Raw genomic sequence first — 27,483 nt, 5'->3', positions numbered from 1 at the left:
TTGCTCTTCCCAGCACAGCTGATCCCCACCAAGGCAGACTGGCCTGTACCTTTTCTCATTCTGCCAGGCAGGCAAGAGCACTAGCTCTGGAGTAAGAGGACCTAGATTTAAATCTGACCTCTGATGTTTACTACCTGTGTGATGAGGGTCTGCACTGGAGTGGTAGCAGTATCAGGGAAGAGAAAGAGGAGAGATATTGCAAAGGTGAAATCAGCAGGCCTTGGCAACAGATTACGTAGGGGGAGTGAGAGATTGTGAGGAGTCAAAAATGACCTACTACTTCTTATACCCTGTTTCTGTTTCTCCAAAATAATTTTTATGTCTGTAATTTGTATGACCATGCCTGCTTCATCCCAGGGCTCAGGTCAAGTAAAGAGAAATTTGGCCTGTCCTCGGCTGACCTTGCTTATTGATAATGGGCCATCAAGAACAGAGATGTATTTAGCTAACAGAATTTGAGATGCAAAGTATGAAAACCCAAAGCTAAATTACTTTTTGTATCCCCAGTGCTTAACACAGTGCCTGACACATACCTAGTCTGACACGTTTTTCTGCTCTTGAGTTTGTCCTGTTATAGCCTCTTTTAGTATAAGGTTACTCTTGTTCTCCTCTAATGGACACCATGTCTACAGAAGTCCCAGAACTTGTCACATACCCAGAATTACTTTGAAAATGACCCAAGGTTAAATTATGCTTCTTGTTTGAGACCTAGTCTATCCAAACTAGCCATTGGCAAGTTGAAGGCAGCTCTTTTAGCTCTGGCTTCCTGCATTCACCATATGAATGTTCAAACCTCAGGTAAGATCATACTAGAGAACGATCCTTCCCTAAAATATGTGAAGTATTAAGATGTTCTATATCATTTTTTAAAAGTTACACTTTTTTGGAAAGAAGTACTTGTACTTATTACAGAAAAGACTATAACCAAATTCTTCCAGGATCATAATTAGCCCATAAAGGAACATTTCACCCAGGGCCATGACTAGAAAATCCAGTTTCCTGGGGCAAATTCAGAAAGTACAGAGGGTTAAAGGCCCTCAAATACCACGTAGCCAGCCTGTGCCATCTTCACTGTTGAGCCTAGGCCTACCATGCACCAATGACTTCACAATCCTTAGAAATGCTTTCTAAAATCCTTTTGGTAGCATCATTTATGTCTACTTTAATTACCAAAAGTGGGCTGTAGTCATCAGAGTTGTCAAGTCTTTGAGGATAGGTAGGTGGGAATAGTTCTCCATTATATTCTAGGTATATGCTCCACAAAATACAACCTAACTATCTGTTGCTATTATCAAGTTGACAAATGGCTGCCCCCATCCACCCCCGGCCGTTGGAGAGACACCAGTCACCACTATGCATCTCATCCTCTCATTTATGTTGGGTGATCTCTGATCACAGTACCTAGGGATCCACATTGCCATTCCTTGGAAGACTAGCAGCTGTTTCATACTTACAGGACTCAGCTTCCTCTTAGGCAGATACAGTGGGCATAAAAAGAAATGTGAGATGGTCTTTGCCCTGAAAGAAGTTATGGTCTACTTCAGATAAGCTATAAATACATGGAAAGATAATTAACCCTACTGCCTAATAGATAAGTGCCAAATGATTGGTACAGTGTATTCTGTAGGAATTCAGAACAAGAAAAAAAATAGTAATAGATATTTATGCTATGAGATACCACATTTATTTACATAATTTATTGCTATGCAGTGGTGTTATGAATTAAAATTCCAGCATGAACCTGAGCTAAAAAGGATTGGTGAAAATATACTGCATTAACTTGCTAGTAAAAAAAAAAAGACAACAGTATTTCAATGTACTACCTTGATCCAGTAGTATTTCTATGGCTAATACTGTCATTGGTAATAAATGGGGAGTATTTATTGAAAACAATAATGTGTAAATGCACAGAAATTGAAGTGGATACCATTTTGTTTTAATCATTCCAAGACATATACTATGTTATAAAAAGTTTATGCTACATAGTAAGAAGTTTATAGAAGGGAGCAATCACTTCCAGTTCTGGGCATCCTGGAGAGGGTAGAGTTTGAGCTAACGTTAGAGGATGGGTAGGACTTCATTTGGTTTAAACAGAGAGAGTAGTCATTCTAAACTGAGGAGGAGATTAAGCTATAAGCAAAGGCTTGAGGCAAGAAAGTATAAAGTATGGCTGAAGGATAGCACATAGACCAATCTGGCTCTAGGTTTCGTAGCTGACATTTGATGACCTGTTTTCCAAAAGGAATTCCAAAGTGTTACCTATTTTTATACATAGCTATATGATCTTGGGCATATTACTTAACATCTGGGACTCAGTTTCCAGAAATGATTGTACTAAATGAGATTTTTTTCCTTCTGGCAGTCAGCCATTTGTATACCTCATCATTCACTGGCACCTTGACTTGAAGATAGGATTGACAAAATTAAAAAATTAAAATTGCTTTTGATAATTGGTCAAAAATGGTCACTTTTGATAATTGTTAGTTCTGGTAAAAGTTTTTGTGGAAGATGAAGTTATAACTAAACTAAAATGAGTTTTTAAAAGATAATATCTGCATTTTAATTACACATCTTTCCTTATGACTTTGTTTTTCAGAGGTCACTTTCATTTGGACTTTACTTACTTTGGGAGTAGTTTTACCACATGATCTCTATGTTTTGTGGTTACCTTCAATTTAACTCAATAAATATTGTTAAATGCTTATTATGTATGAGGCACATATATCACAATACATTAAAAACTTGAATCATCACGAAAATAAAATAAACCTTTTCAGCCATATTCAACTATAAATTCTTTCTTGTGGGATAACATTTGGAGCTCAGAACTCTTGTTAGACATAGAAACCCTAACAGTAAACTTTGTCATTAGCGATTCTCTTTAGAATGAAGAGAAGGGACACTGGGGGAAACCTTTGCTTTCTCTAAGCCTGAAGCACCACGCCACCTGCAACTTTCTTTATACTAGCCTCATTCTTTTACTCTCTTTGCTATTCATACTTTCATGGAAATGGTCTCAACTCCTCTGTTATGTGACAAATTTAAAAGGGAGGACTGCACATTTATGAAAAGTGTCTTAATCCACAGTTTTCCTGTGCTAACAAACATATACTGTATTCTTGTCAACAGTAATCTGCCAAATTTGGCTAATAATCCTGCCCTGTCTTACAATGTGGTATGTTTCTCATAATTTTCATAATACTGCCAGATCCTACCACAGCCCTTATTCTTCCTGTACTCGTTTTAAGTGTTTTTACTTAATGTTTCTAAGCAACCAACTAAAATTGGCAACACTATATTAAAGGAAAGGAAAAAAAATAATCACTGCTTATCAATTCAGCACACAACATTCTCAAGTATTGGCTGAAAGGAAACTAAATGATGGGTTTTCAACTGATAAATGCATTATAGCTTATTTCACAGCATTACAAAATCCTATATTTCAAACAAATCTGCATGTGCTAAAAAGAAAGCCTTGCCTGTTCTATTTTTAAAATCAGTTTGAGTTTAATGTCATCTGTCTTCGTCATAGTCATTGATTGCTTCCTTTTGATTCTTATTTTTAATATCCATCTTTGAGAACAAGCAAGAAGTTTTCTCTGGAAACAATGCCTTGATATTCAGGGACATTACAGCAGCTGTGAATTGCCATTTCCTCCTCCCCTTAAGATCTGAATATTATATCCTGTATTTAGGTTTTCATTCACTAATGTGAGGAAAAGGATTCTGTCTTATTACTTAACTCCAGTTTCATTAATATAGAATGTAGTAGTACTCTGGATCACTTTTGTCTAGCCCAGCAAAACCTTCTTTCTGAGCTAAATAACACTTTCATCCATATACTTCGATTCTTTCTATTGTAGAATCTGGTTTTGTCTAACATTGATTGCTCTCTACCAAGCTAAACTTTTCTCTTTTTTTGATGTCCTAGCTTTACTATTTTTTTCATGTTCTCTTTTGTAAAAGTTTAGCGATGCTTTTTGTTTTTTTATATCACAGATATTTCTCAAATACCACTCCCACACTTTCTCAACCCTAATATATAACCCTCCCTTGTCACCAAGAAACATAGTTACTAACTACTATTTCATCAGTGAACTAATTAACAAAATTACTTTCTTCTTAATATTTTTTTCTTTCTCACTCTTATCTCTAACACAAGCTGAGAGCTGTTTTTAGTCCTCATTTTGGCCTCCCTCTGCCCCCTAACTCCTTCAGTTTTTTTCCAAGGCCATTACCCCTGTACTGACTTTACTGTCTTCCCTTCCCAATCTCAACCCCTTGGTGAGTCATTTCAACTCTACACTAACCTCTCCCCTCAAATCCCCTTTCCTATTACTGATCATGTGTTGCCAAGCCCCAACCTTTGATTTCTTTGTTTATTCCTATCATCCACATCTTTTGCTTGTTGTACATTTGCTACTATACAAAGCTGAAGAAAATCATGAAACCATCCTGATGAGATCCACTAAAAATTTTTATTACATGATCCCAACTGGACCTTCACTGCAGAAAAGCAATCCTTTTAGCTCTCCCTAATCAATTTCCTATCCTATTCACCACAGCAGCTTTCTAAATAAATAGCCTCATCTTGCCTCAATCTATAACACAAACAACCTTACCATACACTCTCTCCAGTGAGGACTTTACCTTATACTTCACTGAAAAAAATGAGACCCATTTACTGACAGCTCCCTTTTTTCACTTTTGCCTTATCTCATGTCACCCAGAAGTCTTTCCCTACCATCTCTTCCTTCACAACTATCTTACATGCTTGATCCTATCTTGTCCCATCTTCTCCAGCAGATTGCCTCCACTATCATCCGTGTTCTCTCTCTAATCTTTTATTTTTAAACAAAATTTCAATGAAAAAAAATCTATTTTCTCTCTTTTTACCTGTCACCCATTGAAAAAAGAAAAAAAAATCTTGTAACATATATCGTATCCAAGCCAAAAAAAATAATCCCACATTGATCATGTCCAAAAATTGTTCTTCATTTCCTGAGTCCGTTGCCTCTGACTAACGTGCTTCATCACTGGTCCTCTAGAATCATTATTAGGGATTGAATTGATAAGAGTTCTTAAGGCTTTCAAAGTTGTTTGCCTTTACAGTGTTATTATTGTGAAAACAGTTCTCCTGATTCTTATTTCAGTCTGTATCAGTTTGTACAAGTCTTCTTAGATTTCTTAAAAACTGTACCTTTCCTCATTTTGTACAACATAGTGGTATTCCATTACTTTCATAAACCATGATTTGTTCGGCCATTCCCTAGTTAGTAAGGGTACCCCTTAGTTTCCATTTCTTTGGTACTACAAAAAGAGCTGCTATAAATATTTTTTTTCATGTATGTCCTTTGCTTCTTTCTTTGTTTTCTGTGGGGTAAAGGCCTACTAAGGGTATTTCTAGGTCAGAGGGTATGAACAATTTAGGAAGTTTGGGCTCATAGCTCCAAATTACCTTTCAGAATAATTATACTAATTCACACTGCCATCAATAATGAATTAATGTTCCTGTTTTCCTACAGCCCCTCCTACATTTGTCATTTTTCTTTTTTGTCAACTTTGTCAATTTATGGGTGCGAGGTAGAGCCTCAGAATAGCTATAATTTAATTTGATTTGAAGAACTTTTTGTGGGGTTATTTATATATTAGATTCTTTGAAAGCTGCTTATTAGTATCATTTGATCATTTATCAATTAGAGAATGGCTATAATTCTTACAAATTTCATATCCATTCTTTAGATATCTTGGGAATTCAATCTTCATTGGGGAAACCTGCTGCAAAGATTTTTTTCACCAGTTTCGCCATCTAATTTTAACTATATGGCTTTTTTGTACAATCTTTTTTTAAATTTGTATAACCAAAATTGCCTATATTGTCATCTGTGATCCTGTCTTTTCTTAGACCACGAACTATCCCCCTATTCATAGAACTAAAGGACAATGTCTTCTTTGTTCCTCTTATTGTTTGTGTTATCACCCTTTTTGGATAAGTGATGTGCTCATTGGTAGTTTTCTTGGTATAGGAAGGATTGTTCTTTTTTTTTTTTTATAGACTTCTTTCCAGTTTTCTCAGCGTTGTTGTTGAATAGTGAGTTGTTATACCCAGTAACTGAGTTTTTGAGTTTATATTTACTTCAGAATGTTGTGTACCTAATCTGTTTCACTGCTCAAACTCTCTATTTCTTAATCAGTACCAATCATTTTAAATGCTTTTCATTTTCATGCTTTGTAGTGTAGTTTGAAATCTTATTTTCCTAGGCCCCCTTCCTTCTCGCTTTCTTTTCCATAACTTTCCTTGAGTCTTTTTTTTACCTTTCATTCATCCAAATGGATTTAATTTTTTCCTAGCTCTAAAAAGCAATCTTTTGATGGCTTGGTTGTATGACTCTGAACAAGAAAATTAATTATCATTTTTTACTATATTGGTCTAGCTTACCTATGAGCAGTTAATAATTTTCTAATTATTTTGTCTGTCTTTTTGGTCTATTTTATAGTTGTGTTTACATATTTCCTGCAAGTTTCTTGGCCTGTAGATTCCCAAATTTTATATTTTCTGTAGTTATTTTAAATGGAATTTCTCTTTTTATCTCTTTGTGCTGGATTTTTTTTGTAATATACAGAAATGCTGATGACTTGGATGGCCTTATTTTATATCCTAGAACTTTGTTGAAATTATTGTTTCAGTTAGTTTTTTAGTTGCTTCCCTAGGATTTTTTGAGTAAACCCTCATACCATCTATAAGAACTGTAATTTTGTTTATACTTTATGTATGCTTATTTCCTCTATTTCTTATTCTCATCTTATTGCTATAGCTGACATTTCTAGCACTAGATTGAATAGGAATGGTGATAATGGATAGCTTCGCTTTCCCTCTAATCTTATTGAAATACCTCTAATTTATCTTTAGATAATGCTGGGTCTTGGTTTTAAATATAAGTTAATTATCATTAAGGAAAACCCATTTATTCCTATGTTTTCGAGGGTTTTAAAGAGAAATGGGTGTTGGAGGGCAGAACCAAGATGGCAACTGGAAAACAGGGACTAACTTAAGCTCTCCCCCAAGCCCTCTAAACATCTGTAAAAATAGCTCTAAACAAATTCTAGAGCTACAGAACCCACTAAATAACAGAGGGTAAAAAGTCTCCAGCCCAAGACAGCCTGGATGGTCACTGGGAAGGGTCTATCGCACTATGCTGGGAACAGAGCACAGCCCAGCATGGGCCATGCCAGGACATTCCAGACCAGTAGTCAGGTGAAGCAGGCATCAGGGCCATGAATCACTGAGCTGTGGCAGTTACCAAACTTCTCAAACCACAAACGCCAAAGACATTAGAGCAGGTTAGTGGGAAATCTGCTAGATCTGGGTGAGAGAAGTGTGTGGTCCAGCCCCAGCCCCGGGGTGGTGGAGGTGGTGCAGTGGCAGCAGCAGGAAGCTCCAGAGGCTCCTTCCAGAGCTACAGCAGTGTCTGCTTCCAGCCCCAGGCCCACCTGGTGGGAGGAATCAAGCAGTGGATCAGAGCGGAAGTGCAGGGATTGCTTTGCTGGCACAGAGGCAGGGTTCCCTTGCTTTGCCCTGCTTGGATCTAGGTTGCAGTCCTGGTTGGCAGTTCTTGGGGGAGGAGGAGCACTGGTGTGGCAGAGCTTGCAGTGACTGAAGTAGACGTAGCTCTGAAAACAGCAGTGCAAGGCCCCTAAAGCTTGGGACAAAGTACTCTCCACTCTGAAGGCACTCATACCCTGACAAAAAGCTCCAGGGTCAAGTAGTTGGCTGGGGAACATGAGCAGGCAGCGCAAAAGGACTCAGACATCTTTTTTTGGTGACAAAGAAGATCAAAACATACAGCCAGAAGAAGTCAAAAAAGTCAAAGAGCCTATATCAAAAGCCTCCAAGAAAAACATGAACTGGTCTCAGGCCAGGGAAGAGCTCAAAAAGGATTTGGAAAATTAAGTAAGAGAAATAGAGGAAAAATTGGGAAGAGAAATGAGAGTGATGCAAGAAAATCATGAAAAAAGAGTCAGTAGCTTGGTAAAGAAGACACAAAAAATACCGAAGAAAATAACACCTTAAAAATAGACTAACCCAAATGGCAAAAGAGCTCCAAAAAACCAATGAGGAGAAGAATGCCTTAAAAGGCAGAGTTAGCTAAATGGAAAAGGAGATCCAAAAGACCACTGTAGAAAATACCACCTTAAAAATGAGATTGGAGCAAGTGGAAGCTAGTGACTTTATGAGAAATCAAGAAATTATAAAACAGAACCAAAGGAATGAAAAAATGAAAGACAATGTGAAATATCTCATTGGAAAAAACACTGACCTGGAGAATAGATCCAGGATAAATAATTTAAAAATTATTGGACTACCTGAATGCCATGATCAAAAAAAGAACCTAGACATCATATTTCAAGAAATTATCAAGGAAAACTGCCCTGATATTCTAGAACCAGAGGGTAAAATAGAATTTGGAAGAATCCACTGATCGCCTCTTGAAAAAGATCCCCAAAAGAAAACTCCTAGGAACATTGCAGCCAAATTCCAGAGTTCCCAGGTCAAGGAGAAAATATTGCAAGCAGCCAGAAACAAACAATTTGAGTATTGTGGAAACACAATCAGGATAATACAAGATCTACCAGCTTCTACATTAAGGGATCGAAGGGCATGGAATATGATATTCTGGAGGTCAAAGGAGCTAGGATTAAAACCAAGAATCAACTACCCAGCAAAACTGAGTATAATATTCCAAGGCAAAATATGGATTTTCAGTAAAATAGAGGACTTTCAAGCTTTCTTGATGAAAAAAATAGAAAATTTGACTTTCAAATATAAGAATCAAGAGAAGCATGAAAAGGTAAACAGTAAAGAGAAATCATAAGGGACTTACTAAAGTAGAACTGTTTTGTTTACATTCCTACATGGAAAGATGATATTTGTAACTCATGAAACCTTTCTCAGTAGGGTAGTTGAAGGAAATATACATACATACATACATACATACATATATATATATACATATATATATATATATATATGTACATATATATATATATATATATATATATATATATATATATACACAGAGAGAGAGAGAGAGAGAGAGAGAGAGAGAGAGAGAGCACAGTTGAATATAAAGGGATGATATCTAATAAAATAAAATAAAATTAAGGAATAAGAGAGGAATATATTGGAAGAAGGAGAAAGGGAGAGATAGAATGGGGTATCTCACATAAAAGTGGCAAGAAAAAGCAGTTCTATTAGAAGGAAAGAGTGGACAGGTGAAAGGGAATAAGTGAATCTTGCTCTCATCAGATTTGACTTAAGGAGGAAATAACATACACACTCAATTAGGTACTTTACCCCACAGGAAAGTAGTGGGGAAGGGGATAAGAGAGGGGGGGATGATAGAAGGGAGTGCAGATTGGGGGAGGAGGTAATCAAAAGTAAACACTTTTGAAAAGGGACAGGGTCAAGGGAGAAAATTGAATAAAGGGGAACAGGGTAGGATGAAGGGAAATATAGTTAGTCTTTCACAGCATGACTATCATATGGAAGTGTTTTGCATAATGATACATGCATGGCCTATGTTGAATTGCTTGCCCTCTCAAGGAGGGCGGGCGGAGAGGGAAGAAAGAAGAGAATTTGCAACCCAAACTTCTAAAAACAAATGTTCAAAAAATTGTTTTTAGATGCAACTGGGAAATAAGATATACAGGCAATGGGGTATAGAAATCTATCTTGCCCTACAAGAAAGTAAGGGGAAAGGGGATGGGGAGGGGGGAGTGCGGTGATAGAAGGGAGGGCAAACTGGGGAAAGGGGCAATCAGAATATATGCCATCTTGGAGTGGCGGGGGGAGGGTAGAAATGGGGAGAAAATTTGTAACTCAAGATTTTGTGGAAATCAATGTTGAAAACTAAAAATAGTAAATAAATAATAAAAGTATGGAAAAAAGAGTAATGGGTGTTGTATCTTATCAAAAGCTTTTTTTGCATCTAATGATATATGATTTTTATTGTTCTTGTTTTTAGTATGGTCTGTTATTTTGATAGTTTTCATAATATTGAACCAATTTTGCATTTCTGATATAAAGCCAATCTCATATTGCTATAGCCACTTTGCTAATATTTTATTTAAAAATTTTACATCAGTGTTCATCTTGGATATTAGCCTATAATTTTTTTCTATATTTTGAATCTTTCTGTTATACATATCAAACCTATATTTGTATCATAGAAGGAATTTGATAGAGCCCTTCATTTGTGCTTTTAAACCAGTATATTGCAGTAATGTCTTTTATTTTATCTTCATTTGTTGTGAATTCTTGTTTTTATTTTTGATAGTGATTATTTCATTTCTCTCTTTTGTTTAAATCAAATTGTGATATTTTATCTGTTTTATTTTTTTTCTCTCTAAAAACCAATATTTAGTTTTATTTGCTAACTCAGCAAGGTTTTTATGTGGGGTTTTTTTTTTTGCTTTAGAATTTGTTCATTTCTTCTTTGATTTTCAGAATTTCTATTTTTGTATTTAATTGGGAATTTTTAATTTGTTGGTTTTCTAGTTTTTTAAATTGGATGACCAATTTATTAATCTGTTCTTTTTTCTCTTTCATTGATGACAGTGGTTAGCAATATAAATTTTCCGCTAAAGATTCTTTGCCTCCATCCTCAAATTTTGATGTCTTGTCTCAATATTCTTATTACCTTCAATGAAATTATCTATTGTCTCTATGATTTGTTCTTTGATCCATAGGATTAGGATATTTAATCTTTAATTTTTAGTCTTTTCTTCAGTGACTATCGCATATTATTATATTGCATTGTGATCAGTAAAAGATGCGATTAATGTTTCTGGGTTTTTTTAATTTGTTAATGAGGTTTTTATACTCTAATAAATGTTCAGTTTCTGTAAAGGTGCCATGTGTAGCTAAGAATATGTCCTTTCTATTCCCATTCAATGATTGCCAGAGGTCTATCATTTCCATCTTTTCTATTATGCTATTAATACCCTTAACTTTCTTGTTCACTTTTTTATTAGATATGTCTTAGTCTGAAAGGGATCAATTGAGATCCCCCACTATTATAGTTTTACTGTCTATTTCTCCCTATAACTCATAGCTTTTTGTTTAAGCATTTAGATGCTATACCATTCCATACATGTATATTAAGTATTGAAATTAATTCATCATTTGTGTTTCTTCTTTTCAGCATAGCATAGTTTCTTTTTTATTTCTTTTACTCAAGTCTTTTTTGCTATTGCTTTGTCTGAGATCATGGTTGCTGCCCCTGCCTTTAGTTCAGCTGGAATATAACAGCCTGTTATTTTAACTCAGTGTGAATATTTGTTTCAAGTGTGTTTCTTCTAAATAACATCTTGTTAGGCTTTGCTTATTAATCCATCCCTCTATATGCTTTTATTTTATGGACAATTTCAGCCCATGCACATTGACTTTGTTGTTTACTCTCCTTCACTCTATTCTCTTCTAGATTTTCCTCTCTTTACTCCCTGCCTCCTCTTTTAAAAAAGAGGGTGGTGAGAGAGGAGTGTGCTCAGCATTAATGCTTCATGCTTTGATTGAGTCTGCTTCTGCTTCCCTGCCCCTTTTCTCTCTCATTCAGACCTCAATAACAAAGTTTTACATTATCTTTCTTTCCTTTTTAAATGTCTCTTCAAAATCCACTCTTAGAGGTTAAAGTTTATTTTGCTGATGACTAATCTCTCCCTGAAGCTATCCTTACTTTTATTTCCCCCCTCACTTCCCCCCATTTCTTCCTGTTTCCCTCCTTCCTATGCATTTTGTCCTTCTTACCAAGTCAAATGAAAGTGAAGTTCAGAAATCAAGGGATAACGCCCCTTCCTCCTTCTTCTACTACTTGTACATTACAATTATGTAAGATAATTGCTTGACCCTTTTCCTTCCTGAATGTATTCTCTCTACCCGACTTTCATTTGTCTTTTAAGATGATCAAAATATAAGAACACCACTGCCAGGCCTTCTGTCTTATTTAACTCTCTGTCTGACCCCTGATAATACTAGGGTTCTGAGGGGAAATGTATCACTTACTCCTTTTAGGAGGTAAATATTTCATCCTTTTCTTTCCTGAATGATTACTGGTTTTTATATTTTATGATTCTCTTGACTCTTTTGTTTATATTTTAAAGTTTCCATTCAGCTTTATTCTCACTTGGAATGCTTGGAAGTTCTCTATTTCATTAAAAATCCATTTTCCTCCCTCTAGGATTACATTCAACTTTTCTGGGTAAATTATTCATGGTTGTGTAATCCAATTTTTTTTTTGCCTTGCCTTTGACTCCTTAGTTCTAGAACATTCTATTTTTTTGACTGCTTAAATTGTTTTTTCTTTGACCTTAAAGATCTGGATTTTTGCTATGATGTTCCTGGGAGTTATCATTTGGGAGTTTCTTTTGGGAGCTAATCAGTGATTTTTTCTGTTTTCATTTTGCCCTCTGGTTCTAAGAGATCTGGGCAGTTTTCTTCTATAATTTTATTCTTTTTTAACTTAAAATACTAATTTATAGCATTCTTTTCTGTTTAAACTTTGAGTCCCAAATTCTCTCTTTGCCTCCTTCCCACCCATCCCCCACCTACTGAGAAAGCAATATCAATTATACATTTGAAATCATGCAAATTTTTTTCATATTAGTCATATTGCCAAAAGAAGCAATAAAATAGAGAAAATTATAGTTCAATTTGCACACAGAGTTTATTATTCTCTTTCTGGAGGTGGAAAGCATTTTTTTTTCATCACGAGTCTTTTGGAATTGTCTTTGATCATCGTATTAATCAGAGTACTCAAGTCTTCCACGGTGGATCAACATTGCTGTTACTGTGCATGATGATCTCCTCTTTCTTCTCACTTCACTTTGCATCAGTTCATTTAGGTCTTACCACGTTTTTGTGGAACCCCCCCCCCAAGTTATTTCTTAAAGCAGAATCATACTTCATCACAACCATATACCACAACTTGTTTAGCCATTCCCCAATAGATGGGAATCCCTTCACTTTTCAAATTTTTGTTACCACAAAAATAACTACTATAAATCTTTTTGTACATAGAGGTCTTTTCCCTTTTCTTTGATATCTTTAGGGTACAGACCTAGTAGTGGAATCACTGGATCAAAAGGTTTTATAGCCCTTTGGGCATAGTTTCAAATTGTTCTCCAAAATGATTGGACAAGTTCACAACTGTACCACCAGTGTATTAGTGTACCTATTTTCCCCCACCCCCTCCAGCATTTGTCATTTCTAACTGGTATGAGACGGCATCTCAGAGTTGTTTTAATTTGCATTTCTCTAATCAATAGGAATTTAGAGCATCTTTTCATATGACTATAGATAGCTTTGATTTCTTCTTTTGGAAACTGCCTATTTGTATCCTTTGACCATTTATCAATTTGGGATAGCTCTTGCTTTTATAAATTTGACTCCATTTTCTATATATTTAAGAAATGAAGCCTTTATCAGAGAAACTTGCTGTAAATTTTTTATATTACTTCTTTGTCTATGATACATTGTAGCAAAATGTAGTTTCCCTGATTATCTCTTTTAATTAGCTCTGTTTTTCCTTTTGCTTCCCTTTGCTTTCCTTTTGTCTAAGATCATGATTGCTATCCCTGCCTTTTTTTCTAGTTCATCTGAAGCATATTAGATTCTGTTCTAGTCTTTTGTTTTAATTCTTTGTGTGTCTTTCTGTTTTAAGTGTGTCTCTTGTAAACAACATATTGTTGGATTATAATTTCTGATACATTCTACTGTCCACCTCTGTTTTATGGGTGAGCTCATCCCATTCACATTCATGGTTATGATTCTTAACTATGTATTTCCCTCCATCCCATTGCTTCTGTTTCTCTCTCTCTCTCTCTCTCTCTCTCTCTCTCTCTCTCTCTCTCTCTCTCTCTCTCTCTCTCCCCCCCTCTCTCCCTCTCTCCCTCTCTCCCTCCCTCCCTCCCTCCTTCCATACTTCCCTCTCTCCCTCTCCTGTCCACCTTCCCTTTTATCATCCCCCCACTCTCTTGTCCCCTTCCCCTCCTGTTTCCTTGTTAAGTAAGTTGCATTTCTATATACAGCTGAATGTGTATGTGTGTATACACACATATATTCTTCCCTCTTTGAACCAATTCCAATGAGAGTGAGGTTCAAGCACTGCCTGCCACCCCCCACATTTCCTCCTCTACTGTAAAAGATCTCCTTTGTGTGCCTCTTTTAAGTGAGAAAATTTTCTCCATTCTGCCTCTCCTTTCCCCATTCTCCAAGTACATCCCTCTTTCTCACCCCTTCATTTTTTTTTTTTGGATATCATCCCAACATAATTGACTCACACCCATGTCCTCTGTTTTTGTAGACTCTGTCTAACTGCCCTAATAATGATAAAGTTCTTAGGAATTAAATATATCATATTTCTATGAAAGAATGTAAACAGTTTGAGTCTCTTGTGATTACTCTTTCATGTTTACCTTTTTATGATTCTCTTGAGTCTTGTGTTTGAATATCAGATTTTCTATTCAAATCTGGTCTTTTCATCAGGAATGCTTAAAAGTTCTCTATTACATTAAATGTCCATATTTTTTCCCCTGAAGGAGTATACTCATTTTTTGGTAGATTATTCTTGACTGTAATCCTAGCTCCTTGGCCTTCCAGAATATTATATTCTGAGACGTCCACCCTTTTAATGTGGAAGCAAATAAATCTTGTGTGATCCTGATTGTGGATCCACAATATTTGAATTGTTTTTCCCCGTGAGCTCTAGAATTTGGCTATAATATTCCTGGGAATTTTCATTTTGTGATCTCTTTCAGGGGTAATCAGTGGATTTTTTCATTTCTATTTTACCCTCCAGATCTAAGATATCAGGGCTTTTATTCCTGTATAATTTCTTGAAATAGGGCATCTGTCATCATATGATCATGTCTTTCATGTAGCCCAATAATTCTTAAATAATCTCTTTTCAATCTGCTTTTCAGGTCAGTTGTTTTTTCTAATGAGCTATTTCACATTTTCTTCTATTTTTTCATTCTTTTGACTTTGTTTTATTGTTTCTTGATGTCTCATGGAGTCATTAGTTTCTGCTTGCCCCAGTTCTGATTTTTAAGGAATTATTTTCTTTAATGAGCTTTTGTACCTCTTTTCCCATTTGGCCAGTCCTGTTTTTTAAGGAGTTCTTTTTTCAATGAATTTTTCTACCTCCTTTTTCCATTTTACCAATTTTGCTTTTTAAGGAATTTTTCTCTTCAGTGGATTTTTGTGCCTCTTTTACCATTTGACCAATCCTGTTTTCTAAGATGTTATTTTCTTCAATATTTTTGTGCTTCTTTTACCAAGCTTTTAATTCTCTTGTCATAATTTTCTTGCATTACTCATTTCTTTTCTTAATTTTTTTCCTCTACCACTCTTATCTTTTCTTTAACTCTTCCAGGAATTCTTGTTGGATTTGGGTCCAGTGACCATTTTTCTTTGAGGCTTTTTTTAGGTAGCTATTTTCACATCGTTGTCTTCTTCTGAGTTTATGTCTTGGTCTTCCCTGCCACCACAGCAGCTTTTTTATGGTCAAATTCTTTTTGTTGTTTGCTCATTTTTCCAGCCTAATTTTTTTTCCTTTGAACTTTAAATTAGTCTCTGCTCACCTGGGTATGAAGAGGCACTGTCCCATGCTTCAGGGGTTTTTTTGCTGTTGTTTTCAGAGCTGATTTTGGGGATCTGAAAGTTTTGGGGGCTTCCAAGGTGTTGTGATCCTGGGAGAGGTATGGTCACTGCTCTTCTGGTCTATACTCTGGTCTTTTCCCAAGAAGGTCCTTCTATCCCCTATAGCTCCAATCACTATCACTCCTCTTTACTTTGGTTCTGTGACCAGGGCCCCTGTTCCCTTGTGACCAACCACCAGTGCTCTTCTCTGCCCTGGAACTATGACTCAGAATTGCATATGGACTATAGAGTTGCCAATCAGAGCAAGCTACATTCAGTGCCAGCAGAGGGTTCCCTATAATCTCTTTCTGACCAGTTGTCTGACCTTCTTATTGTCTCTGGGCTGAGCATGCCTGAAGTTGCTATTTTGGCCACTATTGTTGCCACCACGCATGTGGGCTCCTGACAGGCCATCACCCTGGTACCACTGACTTCTCTTGCCTCTTAAGTTTTCTTAGGCCAAAAAAATGTCTCCCCCAGCCTTTTGTTGGCTCTACTACTCTGACATTTGATTTGAGACATTATTTTAAAGTTGTTTAAAGGGGACTATTAGAAGAGTTCAGCTGGGTAGCTGCTCCTTATCTGCCATTTTGTCTCCATCCTGTTATGATTTCTTGAAACATGTTGTCCAGGTTCCTTTTTGGTCATGGCTTTTAGGTAGTTCCAGTTATTCTCAGATTATCTCTCCTTGATCTGTTTTCTAGGTCAGCTATTTTTGATATGAGATCCCCTACATTTTCTATTTTCAGTCTGTCTTAGTTTGATATTTCTTATTGACTTTTAGAGTTATTAATTTCTATTTGATCCATTCACATTTTGAAGGAGTCTGTTCCTTGGGTAAGGTTTTATATATCTCTTGTACTAAACTATTAATTCTCCATCCAAATCTCTCCTTTCTTTTCCAATTCTTTCCTTTAGTATTGTTATATCATTTATTAGCTGATTTTAAACTCTTGCTTTATTTCTTCCAATAACTGTCATTGAATATATATGTTCAAGTTTGCTTTTTCTTTGAGGCTTTGCTTGAAGATGTTTTAGAGTCATTGATCTCTTCTAGGTTTATGTCTTGGTCATCTTTGTCACCATAATAGCTCTGTATAATAGAAGTCTTTTCTGTTGTTGTTGTTATTGTTACTCAATATTCTGATCTTCTTAAGTTGGGATTTTGTGTTAAGATCTGCATACTGCTAGTGGGAACACCTGGGTCTTATTTATTACCGGTTTGAATCTTGTGGGTCCGGATGCTACTTTCTCTAGGTATTGAATGCTATGTTCTTGAAAGATATCGGGGATGGCTTAGGTTGAGGAATTACAAGCTTTTAATGCACCCCAAGCAGTCAAGCCTTAGAGCTAAATATTATTGCTGCCATTTTGGTCTGAACTTTGCAAGCTCCTAATCCCAGTTCACGTCTGGGCAGCAAAACTACAGACTTTCCCCTGGTTGGACTTTCAGTAGACTGATACTAGCCCTAGAACTAGTTGGAAGGCTCTCCAGGTTCAGAGTGATGGAGCTGCAGTCTCCTTTTGTCTAAGTTCCCTGCCCTGGTTACTTAGCAACAGGTCCCAGACTAGACTAGAAGCTGAAAATAAGCCCAGAGTCTTGGAATCTAAAACTCCAGGGTTAGTGCCCCTCAGATATTCCTTACCAAAAACATCATTTTAGACCATGGCCATTCCTAGGTGCAAGTTCCCTCCTTAGTATGCACTGGGTCTGTGACTCAGCTCTTTATTGTTGTTGTTGTTGTTGTGTTTGTCCTTCATTTTCGAAGAGGGCCATGACACCAGGACATGACTTGCTGTTGACTTTGATTTGAGTGAGGGAGGGCTGTGCAAGGGCACCAGCCTCACATTCTCCTTCAGAGCCATCTGGATGTGGTGGCCAGATATTCATCAGGATGACTGGAAATGGCCCAGGATGCAATGGGAGACCCTGGCCCTTTTAGGCTAAGGTCTTTTCAGGTTCTCACTTTAAGTGAGTTAATACCCATTCAGTGAATAGACCACTTTAAGAAGTGAGTCAAGGAATGGCCCTTTAATTAAAAAAAATCTAATTGGGAGGGGAAGACCCTCAGGGTTGCTGGTCAAAAGAGAAACAGTTACTATTAACGTTTGCTCAGAGCCAGGAGGGCTCAAAATATAGCCATTAAGTGGAGTTTGGGCAGGGACCTACTGTGGTCCAATCTATGAGCTCCATAGCTTTGGTCTTAAGCTGGGTCTTTGGTCACATCTGTGGTGTATGAGTGACAGAGTTACCATATGGCTCCTGCACAGTGTTAGACGCATCGCTGCTGGTTCTGACTCTACTTTTTGTCCAAGTAGACCTGCAGGCTCTAGTTTCATCCCATGTACTAGAAAGCTCTGTGAAATACTCATCTCCAGATACTAGGTACTGTCTTAGTATCCACACGCCTCTGTCTGTCTCTGCTAACCCAGATTAGAAAATTGGCTCAATGTGAGTTTCCTTGGAATTCCTGATTACAACTTGGTATGGTCCTCTTTTGAGGTCTTTGTTGACATAGTTGTTGGGATGAGCTTGCCTGGGCTTCTTTCTTCTTCTCTGCTATGTTTGTTCCACCTGTTGCTTCTCTCTCTCTCTCTCTCTCTCTCTCTCCATTCCTCCCTCCCTCTCTCTCTCTTATTGTCTCTGTCTCTGTCTCTCTCTGTCTCTCTCTCTCTCTCTCTCTCTCTCTCTCTCTCTCTCTCCCCTACTTCCATATTTTAATGCTTTCATGGGGTTATGGTCTCACTTTTTTGACATTTTCTGTAATAATCCAGATTATGATACATCCACACTTTTTCATCCTGGGCAGCTCTCACGTGTGTCTTCTCAAAATTCTACCACAAGAAGTCCATCTAAAATACTGCAGAATTTCCTCCAGAACTCTTCAACGTTGCATAGATGGGAATGGAACAGTCAGATTCTCCATTGATTATCTGTCAATCTCATTACATAACCAGACCATCTTCTTTTATATTCATGATAATAATAATATAAACAATATTCAGTTTTCCTTTCCTTATGATGATATGCTCTATGTCATTTCTCCCATGTAAGTCTTTGTCATTAATATCTTACCATCTAGACATGCCCAGCATGAACCTTTCCATTGCCTTTTGGGTGACCCTCAACTTTCATTCTTTGGAGTAAGATATGCCATGATTCAAAGCTATATAGCACCACCAGAAAAATATTGTTGCATTTTTTAAAATGGACCTTTGCCTTAGGGAAATCAGGCTCATTAAAAGCATTGTGTAATTTTTCTTTCTTTTTTTTTCTTTTTATTCCTGATTTGTTTTTTATTTATTTATTTGATTTATTTAATATATGTAGTTTTCAGCATTGATTTTCACAAGAGTTTGAATTACGAATTTTCTCCCCATTTCTACCCTCCCACCCACTCCAAGATGGCATGTATTCTGGTTGCCCCATTCCCCAGTCAGGCTGCACTTCTGTCACCCCACATCCCTCCCATCCCCTTTTCCCTTCCTTTCTTGTAAGGGAAGATAAATTTCTATGCCCCATTGCCTGTGTATCTTATTTCCTAGTTGCATGCAAAAATTTTTTTTTGTTTTTGAACAACTGTTTTTAAAACTTTGAGTTCCAAATTCTTTCCCCTCTTCCCTCCCTAAGAAGGCAAGCAATTCAACATAGGCCACATGCATATCATTATGTAAACCCTTCCACAATACTCATGTTGTGAAAGACTAACTATATTTTGCTCCTTCCCAACCTATCCCCTTTTATCCAATTTTCTCAATAGACCTTGTCCCTTTTCGAAAGTGTTTGTTTTTGATTACTTCCTCCTCCTATCTGCCCTCCCTTCTATCATCCCCCCTTTTTTATCTTCTTCCTCCTTCTTTCCTGTGGGGTAAGGTACCCAATTGAGTGTGTATGGTATTCCCTCCTCAGGTCAAATCTGATGAGATCAAGATTCACTCATTCCCCCTCACTTTCCCCCATTCCCTTCCTACAGAACTGCTTTTTCTTGCCACTTTTATGCAAGATAATTTACCCCATTCTATTTCTCCCTTTCTCCCTCTCTCAATATATTCCTCTCTCATCCCTTAGTTTGATTTTATTTTTTTAGATATCATCCCTTCATATTCAACTCACCCTGTGCCCTCTCTCTCTATCTCTCTCTCTCTCTATATGTATATGTATAGATACACATACACATATACATACACACACACACACACACACACACATATATATATATATATATATATATATATATATATACACATATTCCCTTCAGCTACCCTAATACTGAGGTCTAATAAATTATACACATCATCTTTCCATGTAGGAATGTAAACAAAAGAGTTCAACTTCAGTAAGTCTCTTATGATTTCTGTTTCTTGTTTACCTTTTCATGCTTCTCTTGATTCTTGTGTTTGAAAGTCAGATTTTCTATTCAGCTCTAGTCTTTTCACTGAGAAAGTTTGAAAGTCCTCTATTTTATTGAAAGTCAATATTTTGCCTTGGAGCATGATACTCAGTTTTGCTGGATGGGTGATTCTTGGTTTTAATCCTAGCTCCATTGACCTCCGGAATATTGTATTCCAAGCCCTTCGATCCCTTGATGTGGAAGCTGCTAGATCCTGTGTTATCCTGATTGTTTTTCCACAATACTCAAATTGTTTCTTTCTGGCTGCTTGCAGTATTTTCTTCTTGACCTGGGAGCTCTGGAATTTGGCGACCATATTCCTAGGAGTTTTCTTTTTGGGATTTTTTTGAGGAGGCGATCTGTGGATTCTTTCAATTTCTATTTTACCCTCTGGCTGTAGAATATTAGGGCAGTTCTCCTTGATAATTTCTTGAAAGATGATATTTAGGCTCTTTTTTTGATGATGGCTTTCAGGTAGTCCAATAATTTTTAAATGATCTCTCCTGGATCTATTTTCTAGGTCAGTGTTTTTTCCAATGAGATATTTCACATTGTCTTCCACTTTTTCATTCCTTTGGTTCTGTTTTATAATATCTTGATTTCTCATAAAGTCACTAGCTTCCACTTGCTCCAATCTAATTCTTGAAGTAGTATTTTCTTCAGTGGTCTTTTGGACCTCCTTTTCCATTTGGCTAATTCTGGCTTTCAAGGCATTCTTCTCCTCATTGGCTTTTTGGAGCTCTTTTGCCATTTGAGTTAGTCTATTTTTTAAGGTTTTGTTTTCTTCAGTATTTTTTTTCCATTTTTTTTTGGTCTCCTTTAGCAAGTCATTGACTTGTTTTTCATAGTTTTCTCACATCATTCTCATTTCTCTTCCCAATTTTTCCTCTACTTCTCTAACTTGCTTTTCCAAATCCTTTTTGAGCTCTTCCATGGCCTGAGACCAGTTCATGTTTTTCTTGGAGGCTTTTAATGTAGGCTCTTTGGCTTTGTTGACTTCTTCTGGTTGTATGTTTTGGTCTTCTTTGTCACCAAAGAAAGATTCCAAAGTCTGAGACTGAATCTGGGTGTGTTTTCGCTGCCTGGCCATGTTCCCAGCCAACTTACTTGAGTTTTTGATTGGGGTATGACTGTTTGTAGAGCAAAGAGTACTTTGTTCCAAACTTGAGGGGATACACTGTTGTTTTCAGAGCTATTTCTACACAGCCAGCTCTGCCACACCAGCACTCCTCCTTCCCCAAGAACTGCCAACCTGCAATGGACTCAGATATTCAGCAGGCTCTGCACTCCAGCTGTGATTGGCCACTTAATTCCTCCCACCAGGTAGGCCTGGGGCCAGAAGCAACTGCCGCTGTAGTTCTGTAGCTGCACCACCCCTGCTGCCCTTGGGGCGGTGGCCTAACCCCGAACTCCTATCACCCTGTCCCCAGCAGCTTTTCCCACTAACCTTCTCTGTTGTCTTTGGTTTTTGTGGGTTGAGAAGTCTAGTAACTGCCACAGCTCACTGATTCAGGGTGCTAGGGCCTGTTCCACCCGGCTCTTGGTCTGGTTGGTCCTGCTGCCGCCCACGCTGGGCTCTGTTCCACTCCCCTCCTGCATGATAGAACTTACCCAGAGACCATCCAGGCTGTCCTGGGCTGGAGCCCTGCTTCCCTCTGCTATTTTGTGGGTTCTGCAGTTCTAGAATTTGTTCAGAGCCATTTTTTATAGGTTTTTGGAGGCATGTGGTAGGGAGCTCACACAAGTCCCTGCTTTCCAGCTGCCATCTTGGCTCCACCCCACCCCCTCTCTCTTTTACAATCTTAGTATAGACTGCCTTCTCTGCTCCTTCCTGTGAATATGGCACATCTTTACTATCCTTAGAACTTATTCACTTGATCTTACCTCTTTAAGTTTTTATTACATTTTTCTCTCTTGATTTTTCCTGACTTCTTTTTGTCTTTTTGTTTTGATGGATTTTCATCTAGATCACACCCGCTAACTATGGGTAACACAAAGTTCTGTCTTGGAGTGTGCTATTCTCTTCTTTGTTTCTACTGTTTCATTTAGTGATCTTATCAATTCCCATGGGCTCAATTATTATCTCTATGCAGATGATGCCCAGATTTGTGTATCTAATGCTAGGTGTACTTCCTGAGGTTCAAAGTGGACATCTCACAGTTAACTTGTGGAAAATAGAACTCATATTTTCCTCCAGATTATCTCATTTTGTCAAGGGCATCACACAGTCATCCATATTTGCAACCTTGGAGTCCTCCTGGTCTCTTCTCTCTCCCTTAATCCCTATATCTAATCATTCGCCAAGGCTTATTGACTCGGTTTCCACAAAATCTCTCAGATTTGGCCTGTCTTTACTCATAGAGTCTCCACCCTAGTTTGGGCTCTTACCACCTCTCATCTCAATACAGGTAGCTGGTAAGCAATACAGGTAGAATCAGTGTGGTGTTTGGGATGATGCTTAATCTTTGGAGACATTTCTTTCCTCATCAAGAAAAGGAGAGAATTTTATTAGATTTTTTTTCTTTAAATGTACCTTATACCTTTAAATATATGATCTCTCCATAGCACCTATATTATTAATTGTCTATATTGGTGGTATTAAATTCAAATAGAAATGGATCCTTGAGGCCACATATTGACTTAGAAAACCACAAATTAACATTCTCTATGTTTTACTATATTGTATTTATTTTGTCAAACATTTCCCAATTACATTTTAATCCAGTTCACACCACTCAGGAATTCTCTTGGCCTTTAGTTTGATGCCTCTGGTCTATATCACTCATTTGGTACTGTTTATTTTTATGGTACTGAACTTTTATATTCCTCTTGTATTCTAATTTAACTTTACATATATTTATGCCTTGATTCCCCAACTTGATTGCTACATTGTAAGCTGCTTGATGTCAGGAGCCATAATCTTCATATTTATTGTGTACTCCATAGTGTCCTTTGCATATTAGGTGCCTGATTAGCCCTTGTTGATGTATTCAGTTATTGCTATAACTATTAACCAAAGTATTCCATGACAATTTTCCTTTATTATACATAAATCCATGGTTAGCCAGAAAACAAACTTCATATTCTATACCTATTTTCATTATTCATATTAATCTAGCATTTTCATGGTTCGTAATAATGGTTTATAATCATATGAATGTTCTGTTTTATGCCTCACAGTGAGAGATCTGCCACCAATTTGCCTTGACGTTAGACAAAAACAGCGCCTGTCTATTGATTCATTGTCAGCTGAAATGAAAGCACCAGTCCCTCCAGAACCTGCCCTTCCCATTAGAACCAAAACTATGAAAGACTTTCAGTAAGTTTCAGCTCTCTGTTTGATATTTACAAAGCATTGCCTTCATGTCCTCTGAGACTTTTACAGAATATACTGTTCTTTTGTGAGATGTTGGGTGCATGGGTTACCATGGTGTTCTTCAGTTATTAGTGTTTGTCATTAGTTTATCAGCATTCTTATCAGTTAATTAATCAGTATGTTTAATGTGCCTTGGATCAATTAAAGGAAATTATTGCCAAATTATTGTATTTAGATTGGTAATGAAATTTGCAGCTTTTTGCTGTTATCTTTTCTACTTTTCAATTTTTTCACTGCTTGTTATTGCTTCTAATGCTGGTTGACCCAGGAAAGAGGAAGTAAAAGTTAAATCATCTCATTTTTCTGTGTATTAGCTCTGATAAGAAGGATTTTATGACAGAGATGTTCATTATTAGTAACACCAACAATAGCTGACATTTATATAGTGCTTTAATATTTAATAAGTATTATATGTAATTTTTCTTATTTGGTCCTTACAACAATTTTTAAAATTTGAAACTCATGAGATTTTATGACTAATAATTTGAACAAATAGGCAAAGAAAGTTTAAGAAGCAGAATCGTGTCTAAAAACATACAACAAAATATTGTTTGCAGTTGGTTTCCAAGAAGCAGTAATAGGAGCTAGAGGGCACTTCGAAGTATGCAGTGACTACAGTTAATATAGTGCCTGGCATATAGTAGGCACTTTATAAATGTTGACTGATTGTGTAGAATGTGGAACAAAAGGGATGATTAAAAAAACTTGACTTTAGTAATGGCAGACCACACATATAGTTATAATATGCTAGACTCACAACCTCATCCATGTACTACTGTCAGTAATTTTTACATTTGCATTACAAATAGTAAGACTCCATAAATCCTCCAGTAGCCAATACTTTGGAGATAGAAGTTTTTGAAAAGATGTTTAATATGGCAGACTTAAAATTCTATTTTCAAAAATTATCTTTTAGATAAAAGAAGGAAGCTTCAGAAATGGCATAGAAGGATTTTATAGAGGGAATGTGGTATAAAGGAAAAAGCCCTTAATATATAGTGAGAGGACCTGGGTTGGAATCCCTTCTCCGCATCTTACAGCTTATGATCTTGGGCAAGTCACTTAAGCACCCTGATCCTCAGGTCCTCATTTGAAAAGTGAAGATAATAATAGTTGTATGATCTGTTTCTCAGTGTTGTGAAAATGTGTATGAAGGCTTTTAAACCTGTACAGGGTGTCCAAAAGTCCTAATGGAGTTTTAAGCTTTAATACCTTAAATAGCTTCAGGGACACTCTGTACAAATGTAAGCTAGTCAGCCAATCAGTAAACATTTATTAAGCACCTACTATGTGCCAGACACTGTGCTAAGCATGGAGGATATAAATACAAAAAAAAGATGGCTCCAGTCCTCAAGGAGCTAACAATGTCAGGGGGATGACAACACATAAAAGGAAAGGGAGTAGGGGGGCTGGGGAGGGGAGAGAAGTGCCCCAGGGGCAAGATAAAGTCCAAATGCATGTGGTGGGGTGAGCAATGAAGAGATGGCTGGCCTGAAGCCCCTCTTTAAATGGAAGTTTTGGAAGGAGCTCTCCATTCCACCTTCCATTCAGAGGGGTTCCAGGTATAGAGGGTACTGATGAAATGTGAGTACCAAGGTTAAAGCAGTCTTGCCCAGTGATGAGGTTCCTGGGGCATGATAAAATCCAAAGGAGGGTAGCTAGGTTTTACTATGGGCCCATTTACTATCAGGGCCCATAAAGCAAAGATAGAGAATCTGATTTTTAAGGCCCCTTTCAGCTGTGAGAGTATGATTTTCCTTTTACTTTACCCCTAAAAATCACTTTTTAATGGCCTCATTTTTTTCAAAACTACCTCTAACCTAGATTTCTAACCAACCTTAGTTTTTAAGTATTTGTAATTTTTCTTAGACACTTGAAATTTTTAATTGTTGCCTGTGTACAAAATTTTAATCTTCCCTTCTCGATTTTATTTAGCTTAGCAGTTTGTACCAAACGTATCTCTGTGCTGTGAAGTTTTATAAGTCAATCTAAGATATACCTAATACTTAAAACCAGAGAGAAAGAGGTCAGAGAAGGGAAACTATATATCAATATCCCTAATTAAAATTGATGTAAAAATATTGAATAGAATATTAACAAAGAGGCTGCAGCCATATTTTTAAAGTATTGTACACTATGATCAGAAAGAATTGATTCTACAAATGCAGGGTTGTAGGAAAGTGACAGTATAACAGACCATATTAATAACAAAACAATAAAAGTCACATGATTGCATCAATAAATGGCAAAAGGCCTTTGATAAAATATAATATTCTTTTATGTTCAAAAAATATCTAGGAAGCCTAGAAATAAATGAACCTTTCCTAGTAAGGTCAACTGCATTTAGCTAAGTCTAAGACTAAGAGGAAATATCATTTGTAAAGAAATAAATACTAGAAGCTTTTCCAGTAGGTTTAAAGGTTAAAACAAGCATGTCAGTTGTCACCACTAGTATTTGACAATAATTCTAAAAATACTGACTAAAACAATACAATGAGAAAAAAATTGAGGGAAGAAGCATACAAAGAAACAAAATTATTGCTTTTTGATGATGATATATGATGGTTTACTTAGAGACAAAATGATTACAATAAAGTTAGCAGGATACAATATAAATACACAAAATTAATCAGATGCACTTCCCAGAAGAAGTGGGAAAACTTTTAATCTCACCATGCTGCTAACTTAACCTAGGATACTCAGCCACCTTCCCACCTCTATCAGCCTTCTCTCCCCTCTGATTGCAGAGCTAGAGGGTATAGTACTAAGCTTCTTCCAAAAAGGCACCTTCCTTTACAGAGAACAGAAATCCGGCTTTTGACTCACTCCACTCCCCATCAGCAACTCTGCTTGGTTTCAACTCCATGGACTGAGGTAGCCTTCACTGCCCCTCAACTGCTTTCCAGCTTCCTTTTATGTGTTGCCTTCCCCTATTAGACTGTAAACTCTGTGATGAGAGGGGCTATCTTTCTTTTTCTTATTTTTATCCTCAGTGCTTCATATAGTACCTGGCACACAGTTGGTACTTAATAAATGTTTTTTGAATTGAATTGAAATAGAAAAAAAAATCCCATTCAGAATTACTACAGAACGTATATATCTTTAAGTTCATTTACCAAGACATATACAGGAATTATATAAGTGCAACTACAAAACACTTTTTGCAGAACTAAGGGGAAATTTAAATAATTTTAAAGTAATTAATATTTCATGGTTGGGCTATGCTAGTGTAAGATGAATTTATTTTATATATATTTATTTTATATATATTTATTTTATTTGGTATGGCTCTAAATGAGCCATACCAAACTACTAACACGTTACTTTATAGAACTAGACAAAATTGCAACAAAATTCATCTGGTAGAAAAAAAGGTCCAGATCTCAAGGAAAAATTTTTAAAAATGGAAAGGAAGGTTACCTAGCAGTATCAGATCTCAAATTATACTACAAAGCAGTAATCATCACAAACTAGTTTGGTAGTTGTTAAGAGATAGATAAGTTAAACAGTGGAACAGATTAGTTATGCAATATATAAAAGCAAACATCCACAGTAGCATCAGATTTATTCTTTGGAATTGTAGAATGAGAAATCTGAATACCTGGGAATTCTCAGGTATCCCCTAAATCATAAGTTATTCTGTATTTTTCACAATATTTTATTTCTGTGTTTTAAATAATAATGAAGTCACCATAATGATAAACAGTGAGTCATTTTTCTGTGATGAAGTTATTCTAAAAGCTTTAAGGGATATCTTATGAAAACAATACAGTATAAATGCATGGTTTGTTATGAATCAATATATCATGACAACATATTGTCACGAAGATTTAAATATATGTTTAAGTGTTTTAATTTAAACCATTAATTATTATTTAAATTATGATTTAAATTATTTTAATGTGATTAAATTGATCATATGATCAGTGATATAAATGACTTTGATAATGTAATGATTTAAAATATATCGATAATAATTTATATTATCCAAGTCTTATAAGAATGTACCTGCCAAGCAA

General features: G+C 36.5%; 1 protein-coding gene across 1 annotated transcript in view; it reads left to right on the top strand.

The window, feature by feature from the left end:
• Positions 1-27,483, top strand: part of HECTD2 (HECT domain E3 ubiquitin protein ligase 2) — a 122,463-nt gene that overhangs the window by 33,370 nt on the left and 61,610 nt on the right. The window contains exon 4 of the mRNA XM_036735485.1: positions 23,269-23,407. Coding sequence (XP_036591380.1) covers positions 23,269-23,407 — 139 coding nt within the window. The remainder of the gene's footprint in view (positions 1-23,268; positions 23,408-27,483) is intronic.

Source organism: Trichosurus vulpecula, chromosome 8 (assembly GCF_011100635.1).
Source record: "Trichosurus vulpecula isolate mTriVul1 chromosome 8, mTriVul1.pri, whole genome shotgun sequence".
Lineage (NCBI taxonomy): Eukaryota > Metazoa > Chordata > Mammalia > Diprotodontia > Phalangeridae > Trichosurus > Trichosurus vulpecula.
Note: the sequence above shows the minus strand (reverse complement) of the source record. Positions and strands in the feature narration are given on the sequence as shown.